At 49.1% G+C, this 24,799-nt stretch overlaps 1 protein-coding gene across 1 annotated transcript in view; it reads right to left on the minus strand.

The window, feature by feature from the left end:
- The window catches only part of TONSL (tonsoku like, DNA repair protein), a 72,063-nt gene that overhangs the window by 41,670 nt on the left and 5,594 nt on the right, over window positions 1-24,799 (minus strand). Inside the window, exons 3-9 of the mRNA XM_068238160.1 lie at window positions 15,193-15,335; window positions 11,132-11,309; window positions 7,955-8,084; window positions 7,704-7,875; window positions 6,289-6,403; window positions 5,159-5,304; window positions 1,569-1,721 (exon numbers count right to left, since the gene is read on the minus strand). Of these exons, the coding sequence (XP_068094261.1) occupies window positions 1,569-1,721; window positions 5,159-5,304; window positions 6,289-6,403; window positions 7,704-7,875; window positions 7,955-8,084; window positions 11,132-11,309; window positions 15,193-15,335 (1,037 nt within the window). The remainder of the gene's footprint in view (window positions 1-1,568; window positions 1,722-5,158; window positions 5,305-6,288; window positions 6,404-7,703; window positions 7,876-7,954; window positions 8,085-11,131; window positions 11,310-15,192; window positions 15,336-24,799) is intronic.

Raw genomic sequence — 24,799 nt, forward strand, 5'->3', positions numbered from 1 at the left:
CATCAGAAAAACTGCAAACAGCAAAAAACTGGCAGCGCTCCTAATCAGGCTGCAACTGAAATGTACCAGCAGAGGTGTGCAGTGCCCCCCAGAGACTTAAAGAGACCCTGTAACAAAAAAACGTCCCCTGGGGGTACTCACCTCGGGAGGGGGAAGCCTCAGGGCCCCAATGAGGCTTCCCCCATTCCTGTAGCTGCAGGCAGTCCAGCGCTGGCTCCCCCGAAGTGTCTGGCAATCCTCCCTCGACAAGCCTGACAAGCGCTGATTTATTTACCTTCCTGGCTCCAGCAGGGGCGCTGTTGCAGCTCTCCGCACAGAAATAGCCGATCTCTGTCGGGTCCGCTCTACTGCGCAGGAGACTTGCAGGAGACTTGCATCTGCGCAGTAGATCAGCCAGACAGCGATCGGCTATTTCCACCTATCGGCGGAGAGCCGATACTGCGCCTGCACTGGATCCCGGGAGGTAAATATTTACATCCTCGCTGTTCCGGGAGGATTTTCGCCGCCACCGTGGGACCGAGGAGGACGGGGGAAGCCTCAATAGGATCCGGAGGCTTCCCCCACCTGAGGTGAGTACCCCCCAGGGGAGGTTTTTCTCATTACAGGTTTTCTTTAAATACACACCTTGAATACAAATCAGATGCAAATTATACACTGAAACCCTAATCTAAACAAATTGAATGGAAACTGATACACATGAATGCAGCTAGCCATAAGTAGACTGAAATTGTTGTACAAGAGGAGGAAATTGGCCACGCTTCCAAATACAGGCTGCACCTGAGTTGACCAGCCGCATAGATGTGCAGAGCCCAAAAACACGGGAAAATTACACAACTTGCATTCAAAACATATGCAACAAAGGAGGACGTTAGCTTCCAGAAACAGTTTGCGTGCATATTGTTAGATAATAGTCTCTTCTACTACATTGACGTGCCCTCATAGAAGAGACCTAACCACTAGCTAACAGTTACAATGTAGTATAAACCTGAGGCTGCTAGCCACAAATGGTCTACACATTTTCTAAAGAACAGGGAAATGAATTGGCAGTCCTCATCAGGCTGCAACTGAAGTGAAACCAACAGAGGTGTTCAGCACCACCCAGGGACAGAAATACACACCTTGAATACAAATCAGATGCAATATATGCACTAAACCCTAATCTAAACTGATACACATGGATGCAGCTAGCCATAAGTAGAAAATGTGTAGACCATTTATGGCTGGCAGCCCCAGGTTTAAACTATGACTTCATTGTTAGTTAGTGGTTAGGTCTCTTCCGTGAGGATCCCTCATCATGGTGGAGGAGTGTAGTACATAACATTCTGCGCACAAACTGTTTCTGAAAGCGAACGTCCTCCATTTGCTGTATTTGTTTTGAATGCAAGTTGTGTAATCTGCTGACATTTTGGGCTCTGCACATCTATGCAGCTGGTCAACTCGGGTGCAGCCTGTATATGGAAGTGCTGCCAGTGTCTCCTGTTGCACATCAGAAAAACTTATTGCAATTCTTGAATTGGAATATAAAAGTTGTAAGGTGTGTGGCCACCTCTAATTACTGCCCCGCTTACCTCCAGAGGGTTTCCTTTCCGGAAGCCGAGCTCAGCCTGATAGTGCGTCACAGCCTGCTGGTAATCCTTCAGGTCGCTGTAGGTGGCGGCCAGGGACACGTGGATGACAGCCAGCTCCTTCTCCGGACGGCCCAGCGTCTCAGCACAGCGGAGCTATAACAGGATGAGAGAACAGGAAGTACATGAGGCCACGCCCCTAACCAGCAGTGGCCATGCATCAGGTCATTTTGTGGGGCCCATGGACCTTCCAGTTCAATAATTTTATCGAATCAAAAGGAAAATCGGTGATGCAACATGTCCACCCAATTGATGTCTCAATTGATTTTGGGTCGAAATGATGTTACTGACTGTCCTCAGAGGAGCTCACACTCTAATCCTACCATAGCCATAGTATAATGTCCTACCATATTATTATTATGTATTTATATAGCACTGACATCTTCTGCAGCACATTACAGAGTACATAGTCATGTCACTGACTGTCCCCAGAGGAGCTCACAATCTAATCCTACCATAGTCATAGTGTAATGTCCTACCATATTATTATTATGTATTTATATAGCACTGACATCTCCTGCAGCACATTACAGAGTACATAGTCATGTCACTGACTGTCCTCAGAGGAGATCACAATCTAATCCTACCATAGCCATAGTCTAATGTCCTGCCATATTATTATGTATTTATATAGCACTGACATCTCCTGCAGCACATTACAGAGTACATAGTCATGCCACTGACTGTCCTCAGAGGAGCTCACACTCTATTCCTACCATAGTCATAGTCTAATGTCCTACCATATTATTATTATGTATTTATATAGCACTGACATCTCCTGCAGCACATTACAGAGTACTTAGTCATGTCACTGACTGTCCTCAGAGGAGCTCACACTCTAATCCTACCATAGTCTAATGTCCTACCATATTATTATTATGTATTTATATACCACTGACATCTTCTGCAGCACATTACAGGGTACATAGTCATGTCACTGACTGTCCTCAGAGGAGCTCACACTCTAATCCTACCATAGTCATAGTATAATGTCCTACCATATCATTATTATGTATTTATATAGCACTGACATCTTCTGCAGCACATTACAGAGTACATGGTCATGTCACTGACTGTCCTCAGAGGAGCTCACACTGTAATCCTACCATAGTCATAGTCTAATGTCCTACCATATCATTATTATGTATTTATATAGCACTGACATCTCCTGCAACACATTACAGAGTACATAGTCATGTCACTGACTGTCCTCAGAGGAGCTCACAATCTAATCCTACCATAGTCATAGTATAATGTCCTACCATATTATTATGTATTTATATAGCACTGACATCTTCTGCAGCACATTACAGAGTACATAGTCATGTCACTGACTGTCCTCAGAGGAGCTCACAATCTAATCCTACCATAGTCGTAGTCTAATGTCCTACCATATTATTATTATGTATTTATATAGCACTGACATCTCCTGCAGCACATTACAGAGTACATAGTCATGTCACTGACTCTCCTCAGAGGAGCTCACACTCTAATCCTACCATAGTCATAGTATAATGTCCTACCATATCATTATTATGTATTTATATAGCACTGACATCTTCTGCAGCACATTACAGAGTACATGGTCATGTCACTGACTCTCCTCAGAGGAGCTCACACTGTAATCCTACCATAGTCATAGTCTAATGTCCTACCATATCATTATTATGTATTTATATAGCACTGACATCTTCTGCAGCACATTACAGAGTACATGGTCATGTCACTGACTCTCCTCAGAGGAGCTCACACTCTAATCCTACCATAGTCATAGTATAATGTCCTACCATATTATTATTATGTATTTATATAGCACTGACATCTTCTGCAGCACATTACAGAGTACATAGTCATGTCACTGACTGTCCTCAGAGGAGCTCACACTCTAATCCTACCATAGTCATAGTCTAATGTCCTACCATATTATTATTATGTATTTATATAGCACTGACATCTTCTGCAGCACATTACAGGGTACATAGTCATGTCACTGACTGTCCTCAGAGGAGCGCACACTAATCCTACCATAGTCATAGCCTAATGTCCTACCATATTATTATGTATTTATATAACACTGACATCTTCTGCAGCACATTACAGAGTACACAGTCATGTCACTGACTGTCCTCAGAGGAGCCCACAATCTAATCCTATCATAGTCATAGCCTAATGTCCTACCATATAATTATTATGTATTTATATAGCACTGACATCTCCTGCAGCACATTACAGAGTGCATAGTCATGTCACTGACTGTCCTCAGAGGAGCCCACAATCTAATCCTATCATAGTCATAGCCTAATGTCCTACCATATAATTATTATGTATTTATATAGCACTGACATCTCCTGCAGCAGATTACAGAGTACATAGTCATCATGTCACTGACTGTCCTCAGAGGAGCTCACAATCTAATCCTATCATAGTCATAGCCTAATGTCCTACCATATTATTATTATGTATTTATATAGCACTGACATCTTCTGCAGCACATTACAGAGTACATAGTCATGTCACTGACTGTCCTCAGAGGAGCTCACACTCTAATCCCTGCCATAGTCGTAGTCTAATGTCCTACCATATTATTATTATGTATTTATATAGCACTGACATCTCCTGCAGCACTGTACAGAGTACATAGTCATGTCACTGACTGTCCTCAGAGGAGCTCACAATCTAATCCTACCATAGTCATAGTATAATGTCCTACCATATTATTATGTATTTATATAGCACTGACATCTTCTGCAGCACATTACAGAGTACATAGCCATGTCACTGACTGTCCTCAGAGGAGCTCACAATCTAATCCTACCATAGTCATAGCCTAATGTCCTATCATATTATTATTATGTATTTATATAGCACTGACATCTTCTGCAGCACATTACAGAGTACATAGTCATGTCACTGACTGTCCTCAGAGGAGCTCACACTCTAATCCCTGCCATAGTCGTAGTCTAATGTCCTACCATATTATTATTATGTATTTATATAGCACTGACATCTCCTGCAGCACTGTACAGAGTACATAGTCATGTCACTGACTGTCCTCAGAGGAGCTCACAATCTAATCCTACCATAGTCATAGTATAATGTCCTACCATATTATTATTATGTATTTATATAGCACTGACATCTTCTGCAGCACATTGCAGAGTACATAGTCATGTCACTGACTGTCCTCAGAGGAGCTCACAATCTAATCCTACCATAGTCATAGTATAATGTCCTACCATATTATTATGTATTTATATAGCACTGACATCTTCTGCAGCACTTTACAGAGTACATAGTCATGTCACTGACTGTCCTCAGAGGAGCTCACAATCTAATCCTACCATACAAACATAGTCACATGTCTATTGTAGTCTAGGGCCAGCTTTGATAAGGAGTAAGCCAATTCTCTTCTCTGTATGTTTTGGAAATAGCAGAATTGCAGTATAGTGATTATTACAGTGTGAAACGATCCCGGTACCCCAGGACTGCCAGCTGCTGATATTGGGGGGCGGGGAGACCCCTATAATCCTCACCTGCAGCTTGTAATAATCCACAGCTTTGGTGTAACAGCACACTTTGCAGTACAGATCGCCCAGCTGCTCGTACAGAGACAGCGCCCCCTGCTGGTCTCCCTCAGTAAGCTCAGATAGAGCTTCTTCCAGCTGACAGCCCTTCATAGCTGCAAGAAAACGCCAAGAAGAGATTAAGACAACAAATCATACACTCTGTACTGTGTATGGTTGGTGACACGGGATGGAGGGCGGGTGTGAGGGGTGACACGGGATGGCTGCGTGTGAGGGGTGACAGGATATGTGTGTGTGTGTGAGGGGTGACACGGGATGGCTGCGTGTGAGGGGTGACACGGGATGGCTGCGTGTGAGGGGTGACACGGGATGGCTGCGTGTGAGGGGTGACAGGATATGTGTGTGTGTGTGTGTGTGAGGGGTGACACGGGATGGCTGCGTGTGAGGGGTGACAGGATATGTGTGTGTGTGTGTGTGTGTGTGTGTGAGGGGTGACACGGGATGGCTGCGTGTGTGTGTGTGTGTGTGGGGGGGGGGGGGGGGTGACACGGGATGGCTGTGTGTGTGTGTGTGTGGGGGGGGGGGGGGTGACACGGGATGGCTGCGTGTGTGTGTGTGTGTGGGGGGAGGTGACACGGGATGGCTGCGTGTGAGGGGTGACAGGATATGGCTGTGTGTGTGTGTGTGTGGTGACACGGGATGGAGGGCGGGTGTGAGGGGTAAATCTGGGGTGGCTGCATGTGTGAGGGGTGACAGGATATGGCTGCATGTGTGAGGGGTGACAGGATATGGCTGTGTGTGTGTGTGTGTGTGTGTGTGTGTGTGTGTGTGTGTGTGTGTGTGTGTGAGGGGTGACACGGGATGGCTGCGTGTGAGGGGTGACACGGGATGGCTGCGTGTGAGGGGTGACACGGGATGGCTGCGTGTGTGAGGGGTGACAGGATATGTGTGTGTGTGTGTGTATGTCGTGACACGGGATGGCTGCGTGTGAGGGGTGACAGGATATGGCTGCGTGTGTGAGGGGGTGACAGGATATGGATGGGTGTGTGTGTGTGGGGGGGGGGGGGGGGGGGGAGGGGGAAGGGCGACACGGGACGTGGTCTCCTCTGTTCCAGGAGGAGGATGATCTACGGATTTACCATATTTGAGATTCCGGCGCACAATGTCTCGATCAGACTGCTGCTGACTGCCCAGCCGAAACGCCTTCTTCAGAGACCGCTTCCCTGCCGAGAGATCGCCCAGTGACAGCAGAGTCTGCGAGAGAAGAGAGACAGTCACTAGAGGGCAGCAGAGACACGAGACAGTCACTAGAGGGCAGCAGTGAGACAAGAGACAGTCACTAGAGGGCAGCAGAGAGACAAAAGACAGTCACTAGAGGGCAGCAGAGACACGAGACAGTCACTAGAGGGCAGCAGTGACAAGACACAGTCACTAGAGGGCAGCAGAGAGACAAGAGACAGTCACTAGAGGGCAGCAGACACAAGAGACAGTCACTAGAGGGCAGCAGTGACAAGACACAGTCACTAGAGGGCAGCAGAGACACGAGACAGTCACTAGAGGGCAGCAGTGAGACAAGAGACAGTCACTAGAGGGCAGCAGAGACACGAGACAGTCACTAGAGGGCAGCAGTGACAAGACACAGTCACTAGAGGGCAGCAGAGAGACAAGAGACAGTCACTAGAGGGCAGCAGACACAAGAGACAGTCACTAGAGGGCAGCAGTGACAAGACAGTCACTAGAGGGCAGCAGAGACACGAGACAGTCACTAGAGGGCAGCAGAGACACGAGACAGTCACTAGAGGGCAGCAGAGACACGAGACAGTCACTAGAGGGCAGCAGAGAGACAAGAGACAGTCACTAGAGAGCAGCAGAGACACGAGACAGTCACTAGAGGGCAGCAGTGACAAGACACAGTCACTAGAGGGCAGCAGTGACAAGACACAGTCACTAGAGGGCAGCAGAGAGACAAGAGACAGTCACTAGAGTGCAGCAGACACAAGAGACAGACACTAGAGGGCAGCAGTGACAAGACACAGTCACTAGAGGGCAGCAGAGACACGAGACAGTCACTAGAGGACAGCAGAGACACGAGACAGTCACTAGAGGGCAGCAGAGACAGGCATTATAGGGCAGCAGTGGATTTACAATGATAAATGTGTGCGGTGGGCACACTCCCGTGTCGCCCATATTATAAGATCCCATAATGCATTGCAGGTACAGTGGGACAGCTTTTTTCCTCAAGCGGTAGCCATACTTAATGCTGAACCACGTTAGAGCTGCTAGGACTTGATAGTAATCAGCACAGAACTAAACATGAACAATTCTCACATTGCTTACTGCCACTATACTTATAACGTCCTTGACTTGTAATATACACACTGTCTGTCCTTGTATTGTTTTTGTTTGTGTTTGTTAAGCAACTGCCAAGACAACGTCCTTGAAGGTGCAAACTTACTTGGCGAAAATAAATTGATTCTGATTCTGACACACTCCCGCACCGGCCATATCACAGATTCCCACAATGCATTGCAGGTACAGGCAGCTACTCCCTCACCTGGCCAATGCTGGAGTAACATTCGCTCTCCATGTACTTGTCCCGCGTGCGCCGGGCACACTCCCGGGCAGCCTCCCAGCAGCGGATGGCCTTGGAGTGTTCGCCGTTGCGTAGGTGAATGCTGGCCAGGTTGACGTTGGCTCGGTACAGATCTTCGTGGAGCTGAGTCTTCCTGTTGGAGAGAGCAGACTGTCAGAGCAGAACGGATGATTGCACAGCAGACTGACTCACACAGGAGACGTCAGGATTACTCTGCAATGAAGATACTCTTCCGGATGTAGAAGCTGCACTTGTCTGCCTGGCTCATGAGATCGTACAGGAAGCCCAGATTCAGGAAGAGGCGGGCCCTCATTTCACTCAGATCACGTGACGCCACTTTACCTGGAAGACAAAGAGCATGTCTAACCGATATACCGAGAGAGGACCGACAATCCCTTCTAACTATGCTAGTGTTGCCATTCAGGTCTCATCCACTAGAAGCTTCTAAAAGAGAATACACTGTGAGCAAAGTAAATGTTTTAAGATTGAATGGTGTGCACATACATGACACAATCTCGACTGTTATGTACAATCGTTAAAGTAATCGATTTCACACTGGAAAAATTGGTATTTTTCTGCCACCACTCGATTGAAATAAGGTGAACAGATTTTTTGCTAGCTATTCCTAAAAGGAAGATAAACGTTTATTTGCAACCAAAGTAGCAATCAACAATGTATGAAGATAAACAATGTGGTAGTGTGTCTCTTCTGAGGACAGACAGTTCTTCTTGCATGGATCACAGTGTTCTCCCCAGGCTCTTTTAGCCGGGTGCTCCACCCGGCTAGATTTGGTGACCACCCGGCTGTCATCGGCTCACCTCCCCCTATACTGTAAGCAGAGTTGCCCTGCAGTTTCATCTCGACCCACCCGGCTACTTTTTCATGCCACCCGGCTGGAAAAAAATTCTGGGGAGAACACTGGATCAGAATAATCCGGTAACGAGGGCAAAAACTGGAATGCTTAAATACTATGCAGTTTGGTTAGATAGAAATACAGAAGAGAGAGAATGATGAAGATTGTCTGAAAGTTAAAACTGCCGTGTTTGGCTGAGGCCAATAAGCTGGAAAGTCTTTGTGCTGAATACTCCAGTATTGCACTTTGGCCAGTGTCCTGCTGGCATGATGATAGACAAGAACTCAGAGATCTGTTTGTACCAGACTCGTAAAGACCTCCTCCTGATGGGAGGGGCTGACATAAGAGCTGATGCCCTCCTTGCCAGCGGGGGGAGACTCCACCCCCTTTATGAAAGGCCAAATTCGGGCAGAGAACGATTCTCTATTCACATAAGTCCAAGCAAAAAATAGGCTGTATATTTGCATTCAGTAAGGCGTTACAAATTCACACATATGAAACTTGAGTATTGAACTGTAGAGCATGACCCACAACTTGATTTGCTCATCAGCTGTATGTGTGATTTGCGTGAAAGTATGTGTGTGCGCGTGTCAGACTAAGCTTAACAACTTTTATAAAGATGGGTTTGACTGGCATACCAGCAGGACAGCGGTGTGAGGAAAACGGATACGATTCCCTCTGAAGCTTCGAGCAATGTTTAGAGGTGTGAGGTTTGGAGACTGTCAGGCTGGTAAAAGCCTGCTTTATGAGGTTCTGTCAACGAGAGATTTATGGCCAATCAGCAGACAGCTGGTAAGAACAGGAAGACCTTTTGGTAAGGGCTGAGAGCTAAAAAGCTAATTACAGTATGTCCTGGCAGTTGTGATTCTGTAACTGAAATATGATGAATTCAATATTGCAAAAAATAGCAAAGGCTTCACAAAGACCCAAACTGCATACCGGCCAATCACAGGGGCTGAGCACAGCGTGACAAGGGAGAGCCAATCATCTTCTATTCCTTTATGCTGTCACTTCCTGTACTGACACACCAAGATTCACAAAAGGAAGTCCTGCATGTGACCCGGCTTGTGCTTTCTTTCTCCTACCTCTGGTAGCCCGACACTCATTTCACGACTGCCCACTAGGTGTACACACCAGCTTTATCCCATATCAGCCAGCCTGGGGCAGTATAAGCCCTCTACTCCTCCTCTTGGCTTGCATGCGAGTGATGGAGACTATCCTACTTCCCATCACAACCTGGTCTCGCCCATATGGTCTTCGTTCAACTTCTGGCAATAAATACTATTAGCTGCACACAGTCCCCCCTCCGCTCCTGCGGGCCCCGTCACAGACCCCGCTCACCCTCCAGTGCTGGACTCTACCCTACTTCCCATCCCATAAACTGGCCCCACCCATACGGTCTCCATGGCAATAAATATCAGCTGCACATAGTCCCCCCTCCGCTCCTGCGGGCCCCGTCACAGACCCCGCTCACCCTCCAGTGCTGGACTCTACCCCACTTCCCATCCCATAAACTGGCCCCGCCCATACGGTCTCCATGGCAATAAATATCAGCTGCACACAGTCCCCCCTCCGCTCCTGCAGGCCCGTCACAGACCCCGCTCACCCTCCAGTGCTGGACTCTACCCTACTTCCCATCCCATAAACTGGCCCCGCCCATACGGTCTCCATGGCAATAATTATCAGCTGCACATAGTCCCCCCTCCGCTCCTGCGGGCCCCGTCACAGACCCCGCTCACCCTCCAGTGCTGGACTCTACCCCACTTCCCATCCCATAAACTGGCCCCACCCATACGGTCTCCATGGCAATAAATATCAGCTGCACACAGTCCCCCCTCCGCTCCTGCGGGCCCCGTCACAGACCCCGCTCACCCTCCAGTGCTGGACTCTACCCTACTTCCCATCCCATAAACTGGCCCCACCCATACGGTCTCCATGGCAATAAATATCAGCTGCACATAGTCCCCCCTCCGCTCCTGCGGGCCCCGTCACAGACCCCGCTCACCCTCCAGTGCTGGACTCTACCCTACTTCCCATCCCATAAACTGGCCCCACCCATACGGTCTCCATGGCAATAAATATCAGCTGCACATAGTCCCCCCTCCGCTCCTGCGGGCCCCGTCACAGACCCCGCTCACCCTCCAGTGCTGGACTCTACCCCACTTCCCATCCCATAAACTGGCCCTGCCCATACGGTCTCCATGGCAATAAATATCAGCTGCACACAGTCCCCCCTCCGCTCCTGCAGGCCCGTCACAGACCCCGCTCACCCTCCAGTGCTGGACTCTACCCTACTTCCCATCCCATAAACTGGCCCCGCCCATACGGTCTCCATGGCAATAATTATCAGCTGCACATAGTCCCCCCTCCGCTCCTGCGGGCCCCGTCACAGACCCCGCTCACCCTCCAGTGCTGGACTCTACCCCACTTCCCATCCCATAAACTGGCCCCACCCATACGGTCTCCATGGCAATAAATATCAGCTGCACATAGTCCCCCCTCCGCTCCTGCAGGCCCCGCCACAGACCCCGCTCACCCTCCAGCCGCTCATCCACAACCGCCAGGCTCTTCAGGAAAGCGTCTTCGGCCAACCGCTGGGCCTCAGGCTTCTGCTCACACATAAACAGGTAGGTGCGGCCGATGGTGGCGAGCGCCCGCTGCTCCTCGATGTCAGAAGACACGGATCTCGCCAGGTCCAGGTGACGGCGCTGGTGCTGTGCGGGGAAAGGTCAACAGGTGATCAGGTGAGCATAACACAGGTGCTTTGTCTAAACCTAGGGCCACGTTCACAGTGCGACTGTATAACAGGAACATATTAAAGAGTCGTAGCATCACAGCCATGTTGTGTCGCATACAGTCATTAAAAAGTATGCTTCACTGTATCTGCTAACGCGCAAGTGTGCTCCGCTGTATCTGCTAACGCACGAGTATGCTTCACTGTACCTGCTAACGCGTGAGTATACTTCGCTGTATCTGCTCACTCGCGAGTATGCTTCGCTGTATCTGCTCACTCGCGAGTATGCTTCGCTGAGTCTGCCAACGCGCGAGTATGCTTCGCTGTATCTGCTAACGCGCGAGTATGCTTCGCTGTATCTGCTAACGCGCGAGTGTGCTCCGCTGTATCTGATAACGCACGAGTATGCTTCGCTGTATCTGATAACGCGCGAGTATGCTTCGCTGTATCTGCTAACGCGCGAGTATGCTTCGCTGTATCTGCTAACGCGCGAGTATGCTTCGCTGTATCTGCTAACGCGCGAGTATGCTTCGCTGTATCTGCTAACGCGCGAGTATGCTTCGCTGTATCTGCTAACGCGCGAGTTTGCTTCGCTGTATCTGCTAACGCGCGAGTTTGCTTCGCTGTATCTGCTAACGCGCGAGTATGCTTCGCTGTATCTGCTAACGCGCGAGTGTGCTCCGCTGTATCTGCTAACGCGTGAGTATGCTTCACTGTACCTGCTAACGCGCGAGTGTGCTCTGCTGTATCTGCTAACGTGCGAGTATGCTTCGCTGTACCTGCTAACGCGCGAGTGTGCTCCGCTGTATCTGCTAACGCGCGAGTATGCTTCGCTGTATCTGCTAACGCGCGAGTGTGCTCCGCTGTATCTGCTAATGCGCGAGTATGCTTCGCTGTATCTGCTAACATGCGAGTGTGCTCCGCTGCATCTGCTAACGCGCGAGTATGCTTCGCTGTATCTGCTAACGCGCGAGTATGCTTCGCTGTATCTGCTAACGCGCGAGTATGCTTCGCTGTATCTGCTAACGCGCGAGTATGCTTCGCTGTATCTGCTAACGCGCGAGTATGCTTCGCTGTATCTGCTAACGCGCGAGTATGCTTCGCTGTATCTGCTAACGCGCGAGTGTGCTCCGCTGTATCTGCTAACGCGTGAGTATGCTTCACTGTACCTGCTAACGCGCGAGTGTGCTCCGCTGTATCTGCTAACGCGCGAGTATGCTTCACTGTACCTGCTAACGCCCGAGTGTGCTCCGCTGTATCTGCTAACGCGCGAGTATGCTTCGCTGTATCTGCTAACGCGCGAGTATGCTTCACTGTACCTGCTAACGCCCGAGTGTGCTCCGCTGTATCTGCTAACGCGCGAGTATGCTTCGCTGTATCTGCTAACGCACGAGTATGCTTCGCTGTATCTGATAACGCGCGAGTGTGCTCCGCTGTATCTGCTAACGCGCGAGTATGCTTCGCTGTATCTGCTAACGCGCGAGTGTGCTCCGCTGCATCTGCTAACGTGCAAGTATGCGCCACTGTACCTGCTAACGCGCGAGTGTGCTCCGCTGTATCTGCTAACGCGCGAGTATGCTTCACTGTACCTGCTAACGCGCGAGTATGCTTCACTGTACCTGCTAACGTGCGAGTATGCTTCACTGTACCTGCTGACACGTGTGTTTACCAGTAAAGCACCGCACTGTGTTAACATATCACAAATCACTTTACCGCAACACTACTGCCACAGCGCGAACATCGCATAGGTGGTGCATTGCGGTACGTCACATTACAAAGCGGCCGTTACACCGCAATGCACTACTGTGAACGCAGCCTAACACTAAAATGCACACTGTATATTACACAAGTCAGTACACCTCTCACATTCCTGTAAATACTGTATGATATCTTCTCATGGGACAGTACAGATGTAACACAGTGTACAGCTTGTATAACAGTGTAATGTGCTGTCCCATCAATAACACTCAACACACAGCCATTACAGTCTAACCTGCTGGCAACAAAAGTGAGTATACCCCTAAGTGAAGACTGAAGATTCTGCCCAATCAGACATTTTCTCTCCCCGGGTCATGTGACTGGTTAGTGTTACAAGGTCTCAGGTGTGACTGTGGAGCAGGAGGTGTGTTACATTTGGTGTTATCACTCTCACACTCTCTCATACTGGTCACTGGAAGCTCAGCATGGCTCCTCATGGCAGAGATCTCTCTGAGGAGCTTATAGAAGAAATCTGCCCAATCAGACATTTTCCCTCCCCGGGGTCATGTGACTGGTTAGTGTTACAAGGTCTCAGGTGTGACTGGGGAGCAGGAGGTGTGTTACATTTGGTGTTATCACTCTCACACTCTCTCATACTGGTCAATGGAAGCTCAGCATGGCTCCTCATGGCAGAGAACTCTCTGAGGAGCTTATAGAGGAATTCTGCCCAATCAGACATTTTCCCTCCCCGGGGTCATGTGACTGGTTAGTGTTACAAGGTCTCAGGTGTGACTGGGGAGTAGGAGGTGTGTTACATTTGGTGTTATCACTCTCACACTCTCTCATACTGGTCACTGGAAGCTCAGCATGGCTCCTCATGGCAGAGAACTCTCTGAGGAGCTTATAGAAGAATTCTGCCCAATCAGACACTTTCCCTCCCCGGGGTCATGTGACTGGTTAGTGTTACAAGGTCTCAGGTGTGACTGGGGAGTAGGAGGTGTGTTACATTTGGTGTTATCACTCTCACACTCTCTCATACTGGTCACTGGAAGCTCAGCATGGCTCCTCATGGCAGAGAACTCTCTGAGGAGCTTATAGAAGAATTCTGCCCAATCAGACGTTTTCCCTCCCGGGGTCATGTGACTGGTTAGTGTTACAGGTCTCAGGTGTGACTGGGAGCAGGAGGTGTGTTACATTTGGTGTTATCGCTCTCACACTCTCTCATACTGGTCAATGGAAGCTCAGCATGGCTCCTCATGGCAGAGAACTCTCTGAGGAGCTTATAGAAGAATTCTGCCCAATCAGACACTTTCCTTCCCCGGGTCATGTGACTGGTTAGTATTACAAGGTCTCAGGTGTGACTGGGGAGCAGGAGGTGTGTTACATTTGGTGTTATCGCTCTCACACTCTCTCATACTGGTCACTGGTAGCTCAGCATGGCTCCTCATGGCAGAGATCTCTCTGAGGAGCTTATAGAGGAATTCTGCCCAATCAGACATTTTTCCTCCCGGGGTCATGTGACTGGTTAGTGTTACAAGGTCTCAGGTGTGACTGGGGAGCAGGAGGTGCGTTACATTTGGAGTTATCGCTCTCAGGCAATAAGGTCCTATTTCTGAGACACGCTTTAACGGCCCTTCTCCCAGAGGTGCAACTCCATCCGAAAATTAGATGCCCGATCGCAACAGCATGGTGAGTACTCTACTATGTAAATCGTGGTGCTGGTTTTTCCACTAATGCAATTTGTTTTTCCCCGAAACGCGATCTCCTGTGTGCACAATTTTTGATTTGTTTGCACTCCTATACTTTGTTTAGGAGCGCAGGATAATGACGCAATGCGATTTTCCCCACAATTCAAATTGTTCTCCCTGCTAGTTTCCCCCCCCCCCCCCCCCCCTTTGGAAATTCCACCCATCGGATTGTGGCGCAATCGCAACCAAATCACGGCAGTGAAAATGGAAGGAAACTGCAATCGCATTTTACTCGTGGAAAAGGGCCCTGAGATATAAAAACAGAAACGGATGTTACCATTAAATAACTTTTACCGCCTCTATTTTATTCCAGGCCAGGATGTCATGTGCAGAGCGTCCAATGAGACCACCCACCACACACACACACAGATATCTGCAGACCGCCTTCACATCCGCCCAATCACACGCAATCCTTACCTTAAGAGCAGCCTCATAATTCCCCAGCTCTGCAAAACATTCCCCAATCTTTCGATTGGCCACGGCACAGCCGATGACATCGCCCAGCCCTTCGGAGATCCCTAGCTCCTGCCGGTGCTCCTCGATGGCGTCCTGAAACCTCCCTGCCGAGCGGTGACAAGAGAGAATCACTAAAGTCCCACAAGCATCCATATCGCCAAATTACGCTCCTGTATTTACTACAAAACTGCACACTTCCTGTGAGTCATGTGACCTAAAATCCTCATCAGAAAGGGGCGTGGCCTGTTGGCTTTCCAGAATGCTGGTCCTCTGGGTGGATTATGTTCTTGTCACACTGATCAGCAGTTCTGAATTTTATGATCAGCATCTGTTCCAACTACACAAGCTATAAACAATAGGCAGGCGGGGGTTGGGGAGAGTACATTGGTGCAGGGATATTGGTGAGGGATTTCGGGATTGTTACAACATGGGGGGGGGGGGGGGGGGGTAGTATTTAATTTCAGGAAGGGGATTATGATTGGAAGGGCAGAAAAGAATCCACGTTTGCCAGCTATAAACCAGCACCGGTGTGTGTCGAAACCTCCAGCACCAAAGCCACCGGTACCAGTCTGCCAGGAGAGCAAACAGCAGCTATCGGGAGATTACAGCCTATAGCCTCGGCAATATAATGTCTGGTACACACATTCAATTATGATTGGCCAACCCCTGACCGATTTTACCATCTCCATGTAGTATGAGAGCTCACCTACACAATCTGATCATAGTACTCAATGTCTGCTGGCCCTCATACTACTGTTTATGGAGGTAGGAAAATCAACCAGTGATTGGCCAATCAGAATTGAAGGCGTGTAGCGGGCATTACACATAATAACAGCTGGAAGTGCCGACTTGAATCTGAATCATCTGGAGGCATTCTGTGGTCTGAAGTCAGAGAGATGACATCACAACTTGGGAAATATGATAAATGTCTCTGGAGGAAACCACCGAAAGGAATAAAAGGAATGAGCGGCAAATCTAAAGGAGGCCATACGTGATACAACAAAATCAACAGATTGTCCTTTTTTTTTTTTTTTTTTGCTAAAAATAATAAAAATTGTACAGAAATATCAAAAATAATTTTTCTTGCATTCAGATGGAAAAAAAAAACAACAACTTTTTTTTTCCCCAAAAACGTTTTCAATAAATATCTGATTAGATGAGTTGGTTAACGTGTACCAGAGACATTGACTCACAAAGATTTTTTACTTACCCGGGGCTTCCTCCAGCCCCATAAGCACCACCGAGTCCCTTGCCGTCCTCCCGCGGTCTGCTGTTCAGCCGCAATCAGCCCCGGTATTTGGCTCAGTGACATCCGCCGGGGTCTTCTGCGCATGCACAGGACACCCAGACTGGACCTGACTAAGCCAATTACCGGGGATGATTGCAGACAAACGGAGGGATGCGGGGAGGGCGGCGAGGGACACATCCATGCTTATGAGGCTGGAGGAAGCCCCGGGTAAGTGAAAAAAATATTTTGTGAGGCGACATCTCTGGTTTTCTTTAAATAAAAAAATCCAGTTTTGTTTTTTTTTAAATTTTCAGGGAAAAAAAAAATCAATCTTATGTATGTAGTATGTTGGTTCAATTTTTAAAATAGTTTGATCAAGGATAAAAAAAAACAAAAAAAAAAATCTGTCTCTGCTCAGGGAAAAAACAAAAAAAAAATAAAATACAAATAAATTATTCTTATTTAACTACTTAATTCCAATCTGATCCTGCTAGAGCCTCTTAACGGCTCCAGGACGTTTTTATAAGTCACACAGTGCTGCTGCCACTGCGCGCGTTCACATGCGCGCTCCCGCACGTGCATTCCCGTGCACGTGAAAATAGTGGGAAAAAAATACATCATTGAAAAACTACACCTTCACTTCCAAATACTATATTGTCACCATACTTTGTACTAGGGACATAATTACAATCTTGAGATAACCAGGACAAATAGGCAGATAAAATGTGTGAGTCTTATGTACACTAGCAGTGTTTATATTAAAGAAAACCTGTAAAGGTAGCCATACACTGGTCGATGTGCCATTAGATCGACCAGCTGACAGATCCCTATCTGATCGAATCTGATCAGAGAGGGATCGTATGGCCACCTTTACTGCAAACAGATTGTGAATCGATTTCAGCCTGAAACCGATCACAATCTGTTCAGCTGCTCCTGCCGCCTGTCCCCCCCCCCCTATACATTACCTGAGGCTGGCTCCCGGGCGTCTTCTCCGCGCTGCACCGCACCGCTGTTCTTGCTCCATCCCGGCGCTTCCTGTGTTACTCCGTGACCAGGAAGTTCAAATAGAGCGCCCTCTATTTCAACTTCCTGGTCACCGGAGTGACACAGGAAGTATACACTGGGACATGCGGAAATGCGGTGCAGCGAGGAGAAGAGGACCCCGGAGCCAGCTTCAGGTAATGTATACATGCGTCGCATCGGGCCCGAATCGTACGCCGCAAGCGACGCGCTCCTACCGCCGGGCGATCGAGGGTAATTTCCCGCACGGCGCGATCGACGGACCGATCCGATTTCGGGAGGAAATCGGATCGGCGGGTGCGTTTAGCGCAAGCGATTGGCAGCAGATTCGATCCCAGGATCGAATCTGCTGTCGAAACGGACGGGAATCGGGCCAGTGTATGGCCACCTTAACTTTATAAACCTCCCCTGGGGGTACTCACCTCGGGTGGCGGAAGCCTCCGGATCCTATTGAGGCTTCCCCCATCCTCCTCAGTCCCACGGCGGCGGTGAAAAAGCTTCCGGAATGGCGGGATGTAAATATTTACCTCCCCGGCTCCAGCGCAGTATCAGCTCTACGCACGGAGATAGGCGGAAATAGCCGATCGCTGTCGGGCCGCTCTACTGCGCAGGTGCAAGTCTCCTGCAAGTCTCCTGCAAGTCGCCTGTGCAGTAGAGCGGACCCGACAGAGATCGGCTATTTCCGTCTATTTCCGTGCCGAGAGCCGCAACAGCGCCCCCTGCTGGAGCCAGGGAAGGTAAATATATCAGCGCTTGTCAGGCTTGTCGAGCGGGGACACTTCGGGGGAGCCAGCGCTGGACTGACTGCAGCTACAGGGGAGGGGGAAGCCTCATTGGGACCCTGAGGCCTCTCCCTCCCGAGGTGAGTATCCCCCAGGGGAACTTTTTTTTGTTACAGGTTCTCTTTAAAACTATAGGGGATGAAATTGGAGAAATAGTGTATTTTTTTTTATTTTTTCCCTTTAAAATGCATAGAAAATAAAGTAATTACTGAAAACAAATATCAACCCCCAAAAAGCCCAATTGGTGGTGAAAAAAACAAGATATAGACCATTTCATTGTGATTAGTAGTGATTAAGCTATTGGCAAATGAAAGGGATGAGCACTGAAAGGGGAAAATCGCTCTTGTCCGTTAGGGTAAAAACCCCTCTGGAGTGAAGTGGTTAATAGCCAGCTCAATACAAATTTTCAGAGTTCCCCTTTAACTCATTTATAATTCAATAATGTGTCTCATTATCGAACAATAATAATGAACAATAGGGATTATAATAATGATGATATTAGAGTTTACACTGATGCAGGTGGCTGGTGATCTCTGATCACACATAAGTGTTCACATTAATAATAATGATCTGCAGGTGAAACTCAAAGCATTAGAATATCGTGCAGACATCCAATTATTTCAGTCATTCAACCTTAAAGGCGACACTCATCTATGACACAGGATCCCTCTGCAGGTGTGTTGGATGAATTAGCCGATGACAGTCGGACACTCATCTATGACACAGGAGCCCTCTGCAGGTGTGTTGGATGAATTAGCCGATGACAGTCGGACACTCATCTATGACACAGGAGCCCTCTGCAGGTGTGTTGGATGAATTAGCCGATGACAGTCGGACACTCATCTATGACACAGGAGCCCTCTGCAGGTGTGTTGGATGAATTAGCCGATGACAGTCGGACACTCATCTATGACACAGGAGCCCTCTGCAGGTGTGTTGGATGAATTAGCCGATGACAGTCGGACACTCATCTATGACACAGGAGCCCTCTGCAGGTGTGTTGGATGAATTAGCCGATGACAGTCGGACACTCATCTATGACACAGGAGCCCTCTGCAGGTGTGTTGGATGAATTAGCCGATGACAGTCGGACACTCATCTATGACACAGGAGCCCTCTGCAGGTGTGTTGGATGAATTAGCCGATGACAGTCGGACACTCATCTATGACACAGGAGCCCTCTGCAGGTGTGTTGGATGAATTAGCCGATGACAGTCGGACACTCATCTATGACACAGGAGCCCTCTGCAGGTGTGTTGGATGAATTAGCCGATGACAGTCGGACACTCATCTATGACACAGGAGCCCTCTGCAGGTGTGTTGGATGAATTAGCCGATGACAGTCGGACACTCATCTATGACACAGGAGCCCTCTGCAGGTGTGTTGGATGAATTAGCCGATGACAGTCGGACACTCATCTATGACACAGGAGCCCTCTGCAGGTGTGTTGGATGAATTAGCCGATGACAGTCGGACACTCATCTATGACACAGGAGCCCTCTGCAGGTGTGTTGGATGAATTAGCCGATGACAGTCGGACACTCATCTATGACACAGGATCCCTCTGCAGGTGTGTTGGATGAATTAGCCGATGACAGTCGGACACTCATCTATGACACAGGAGCCCTCTGCAGGTGTGTTGGATGAATTAGCCGATGACAGTCGGACACTCATCTATGACACAGGAGCCCTCTGCAGGTGTGTTGGATGAATTAGCCGATGACAGTCGGACACTCATCTATGACACAGGAGCCCTCTGCAGGTGTGTTGGATGAATTAGCCGATGACAGTCGGACACTCATCTATGACACAGGAGCCCTCTGCAGGTGTGTTGGATGAATTAGCCGATGACAGTCGGACACTCATCTATGACACAGGAGCCCTCTGCAGGTGTGTTGGATGAATTAGCCGATGACAGTCGGACACTCATCTATGACACAGGAGCCCTCTGCAGGTGTGTTGGATGAATTAGCCGATGACAGTCGGACACTCATCTATGACACAGGAGCCCTCTGCAGGTGTGTTGGATGAATTAGCCGATGACAGTCGGACACTCATCTATGACACAGGAGCCCTCTGCAGGTGTGTTGGATGAATTAGCCGATGACAGTCGGACACTCATCTATGACACAGGAGCCCTCTGCAGGTGTGTTGGATGAATTAGCCGATGACAGTCGGACACTCATCTATGACACAGGAGCCCTCTGCAGGTGTGTTGGATGAATTAGCCGATGACAGTCGGACACTCATCTATGACACAGGAGCCCTCTGCAGGTGTGTTGGATGAATTAGCCGATGACAGTCGGACACTCATCTATGACACAGGAGCCCTCTGCAGGTGTGTTGGATGAATTAGCCGATGACAGTCGGACACTCATCTATGACACAGGAGCCCTCTGCAGGTGTGTTGGATGAATTAGCCGATGACAGTCGGACACTCATCTATGACACAGGAGCCCTCTGCAGGTGTGTTGGATGAATTAGCCGATGACAGTCGGACACTCATCTATGACACAGGAGCCCTCTGCAGGTGTGTTGGATGAATTAGCCGATGACAGTCGGACACTCATCTATGACACAGGAGCCCTCTGCAGGTGTGTTGGATGAATTAGCCGATGACAGTCGGACACTCATCTATGACACAGGAGCCCTCTGCAGGTGTGTTGGATGAATTAGCCGATGACAGTCGGACACTCATCTATGACACAGGAGCCCTCTGCAGGTGTGTTGGATGAATTAGCCGATGACAGTCGGACACTCATCTATGACACAGGAGCCCTCTGCAGGTGTGTTGGATGAATTAGCCGATGACAGTCGGACACTCATCTATGACACAGGAGCCCTCTGCAGGTGTGTTGGATGAATTAGCCGATGACAGTCGGACACTCATCTATGACACAGGAGCCCTCTGCAGGTGTGTTGGATGAATTAGCCGATGACAGTCGGACACTCATCTATGACACAGGAGCCCTCTGCAGGTGTGTTGGATGAATTAGCCGATGACAGTCGGACACTCATCTATGACACAGGAGCCCTCTGCAGGTGTGTTGGATGAATTAGCCGATGACAGTCGGACACTCATCTATGACACAGGAGCCCTCTGCAGGTGTGTTGGATGAATTAGCCGATGACAGTCGGACACTCATCTATGACACAGGAGCCCTCTGCAGGTGTGTTGGATGAATTAGCCGATGACAGTCGGACACTCATCTATGACACAGGAGCCCTCTGCAGGTGTGTTGGATGAATTAGCCGATGACAGTCGGACACTCATCTATGACACAGGAGCCCTCTGCAGGTGTGTTGGATGAATTAGCCGATGACAGTCGGACACTCATCTATGACACAGGAGCCCTCTGCAGGTGTGTTGGATGAATTAGCCGATGACAGTCGGACACTCATCTATGACACAGGAGCCCTCTGCAGGTGTGTTGGATGAATTAGCCGATGACAGTCGGACACTCATCTATGACACAGGAGCCCTCTGCAGGTGTGTTGGATGAATTAGCCGATGACAGTCGGACACTCATCTATGACACAGGAGCCCTCTGCAGGTGTGTTGGATGAATTAGCCGATGACAGTCGGACACTCATCTATGACACAGGAGCCCTCTGCAGGTGTGTTGGATGAATTAGCCGATGACAGTCGGACACTCATCTATGACACAGGATCCCTCTGCAGGTGTGTTGGATGAATTAGCCGATGACAGTCGGACACTCATCTATGACACAGGAGCCCTCTGCAGGTGTGTTGGATGAATTAGCCGATGACAGTCGGACACTCATCTATGACACAGGATCCCTCTGCAGGTGTGTTGGATGAATTAGCCGATGACAGTCGGACACTCATCTATGACACAGGAGCCCTCTGCAGGTGTGTTGGATGAATTAGCCGATGACAGTCGGACACTCATCTATGACACAGGAGCCCTCTGCAGGTGTGTTGGATGAATTAGCCGATGACAGTCGGACACTCATCTATGACACAGGAGCCCTCTGCAGGTGTGTTGGATGAATTAGCCGATGACAGTCGGACACTCATCTATGACACAGGAGCCCTCTGCAGGTGTGTTGGATGAATTAGCCGATGACAGTCGGACACTCATCTATGACACAGGAGCCCTCTGCAGGTGTGTTGGATGAATTAGCCGATGACAGTCGGACACTCATCTATGACACAGGAGCCCTCTGCAGGTGTGTTGGATGAATTAGCCGATGACAGTCGGACACTCATCTATGACACAGGATCCCTCTGCAGGTGTGTTGGATGAATTAGCCGATGACAGTCGGACACTCATCTATGACACAGGAGCCCTCTGCAGGTGTGTTGGATGAATTAGCCGATGACAGTCGGACACTCATCTATGACACAGGAGCCCTCTGCAGGTGTGTTGGATGAATTAGCCGATGACAGTCGGACACTCATCTATGACACAGGAGCCCTCTGCAGGTGTGTTGGATGAATTAGCCGATGACAGTCGGACACTCATCTATGACACAGGATCCCTCTGCAGGTGTGTTGGATGAATTAGCCGATGACAGTCGGACACTCATCTATGACACAGGATCCCTCTGCAGGTGTGTTGGATGAATTAGCCGATGACAGTCGGACACTCATCTATGACACAGGAGCCCTCTGCAGGTGTGTTGGATGAATTAGCCGATGACAGTCGGACACTCATCTATGACACAGGATCCCTCTGCAGGTGTGTTGGATGAATTAGCCGATGACAGTCGGACACTCATCTATGACACAGGAGCCCTCTGCAGGTGTGTTGGATGAATTAGCCGATGACAGTCGGACACTCATCTATGACACAGGATCCCTCTGCAGGTGTGTTGGATGAATTAGCCGATGACAGTCGGACACTCATCTATGACACAGGATCCCTCTGCAGGTGTGTTGGATGAATTAGCCGATGACAGTCGGACACTCATCTATGACACAGGAGCCCTCTGCAGGTGTGTTGGATGAATTAGCCGATGACAGTCGGACACTCATCTATGACACAGGATCCCTCTGCAGGTGTGTTGGATGAATTAGCCGATGACAGTCGGACACTCATCTATGACACAGGATCCCTCTGCAGGTGTGTTGGATGAATTAGCCGATGACAGTCGGACACTCATCTATGACACAGGATCCCTCTGCAGGTGTGTTGGATGAATTAGCCGATGACAGTCGGACACTCATCTATGACACAGGATCCCTCTGCAGGTGTGTTGGATGAATTAGCCGATGACAGTCGGACACTCATCTATGACACAGGATCCCTCTGCAGGTGTGTTGGATGAATTAGCCGATGACAGTCGGACACTCATCTATGACACAGGAGCCCTCTGCAGGTGTGTTGGATGAATTAGCCGATGACAGTCGGACACTCATCTATGACACAGGAGCCCTCTGCAGGTGTGTTGGATGAATTAGCCGATGACAGTCGGACACTCATCTATGACACAGGATCCCTCTGCAGGTGTGTTGGATGAATTAGCCGATGACAGTCGGACACTCATCTATGACACAGGATCCCTCTGCAGGTGTGTTGGATGAATTAGCCGATGACAGTCGGACACTCATCTATGACACAGGAGCCCTCTGCAGGTGTGTTGGATGAATTAGCCGATGACAGTCGGACACTCATCTATGACACAGGAGCCCTCTGCAGGTGTGTTGGATGAATTAGCCGATGACAGTCGGACACTCATCTATGACACAGGATCCCTCTGCAGGTGTGTTGGATGAATTAGCCGATGACAGTCGGACACTCATCTATGACACAGGATCCCTCTGCAGGTGTGTTGGATGAATTAGCCGATGACAGTCGGACACTCATCTATGACACAGGATCCCTCTGCAGGTGTGTTGGATGAATTAGCCGATGACAGTCGGACACTCATCTATGACACAGGATCCCTCTGCAGGTGTGTTGGATGAATTAGCCGATGACAGTCGGACACTCATCTATGACACAGGATCCCTCTGCAGGTGTGTTGGATGAATTAGCCGATGACAGTCGGACACTCATCTATGACACAGGATCCCTCTGCAGGTGTGTTGGATGAATTAGCCGATGACAGTCGGACACTCATCTATGACACAGGATCCCTCTGCAGGTGTGTTGGATGAATTAGCCGATGACAGTCGGACACTCATCTATGACACAGGATCCCTCTGCAGGTGTGTTGGGTGAATTAGCCGATGACAGTCGGACACTCATCTATGACACAGGAGCCCTCTGCAGGTGTGTTGGATGAATTAGCCGATGACAGTCGGACACTCATCTATGACACAGGAGCCCTCTGCAGGTGTGTTGGATGAATTAGCCGATGACAGTCGGACACTCATCTATGACACAGGAGCCCTCTGCAGGTGTGTTGGGTGAATTAGCCGATGACAGTCGGACACTCATCTATGACACAGGAGCCCTCTGCAGGTGTGTTGGATGAATTAGCCGATGACAGTCGGACACTCATCTATGACACAGGAGCCCTCTGCAGGTGTGTTGGATGAATTAGCCGATGACAGTCGGACACTCA

This window comes from Hyperolius riggenbachi, chromosome 5, assembly GCF_040937935.1.
Source record: "Hyperolius riggenbachi isolate aHypRig1 chromosome 5, aHypRig1.pri, whole genome shotgun sequence".
Classification (NCBI taxonomy): Eukaryota; Metazoa; Chordata; class Amphibia; order Anura; family Hyperoliidae; genus Hyperolius; species Hyperolius riggenbachi.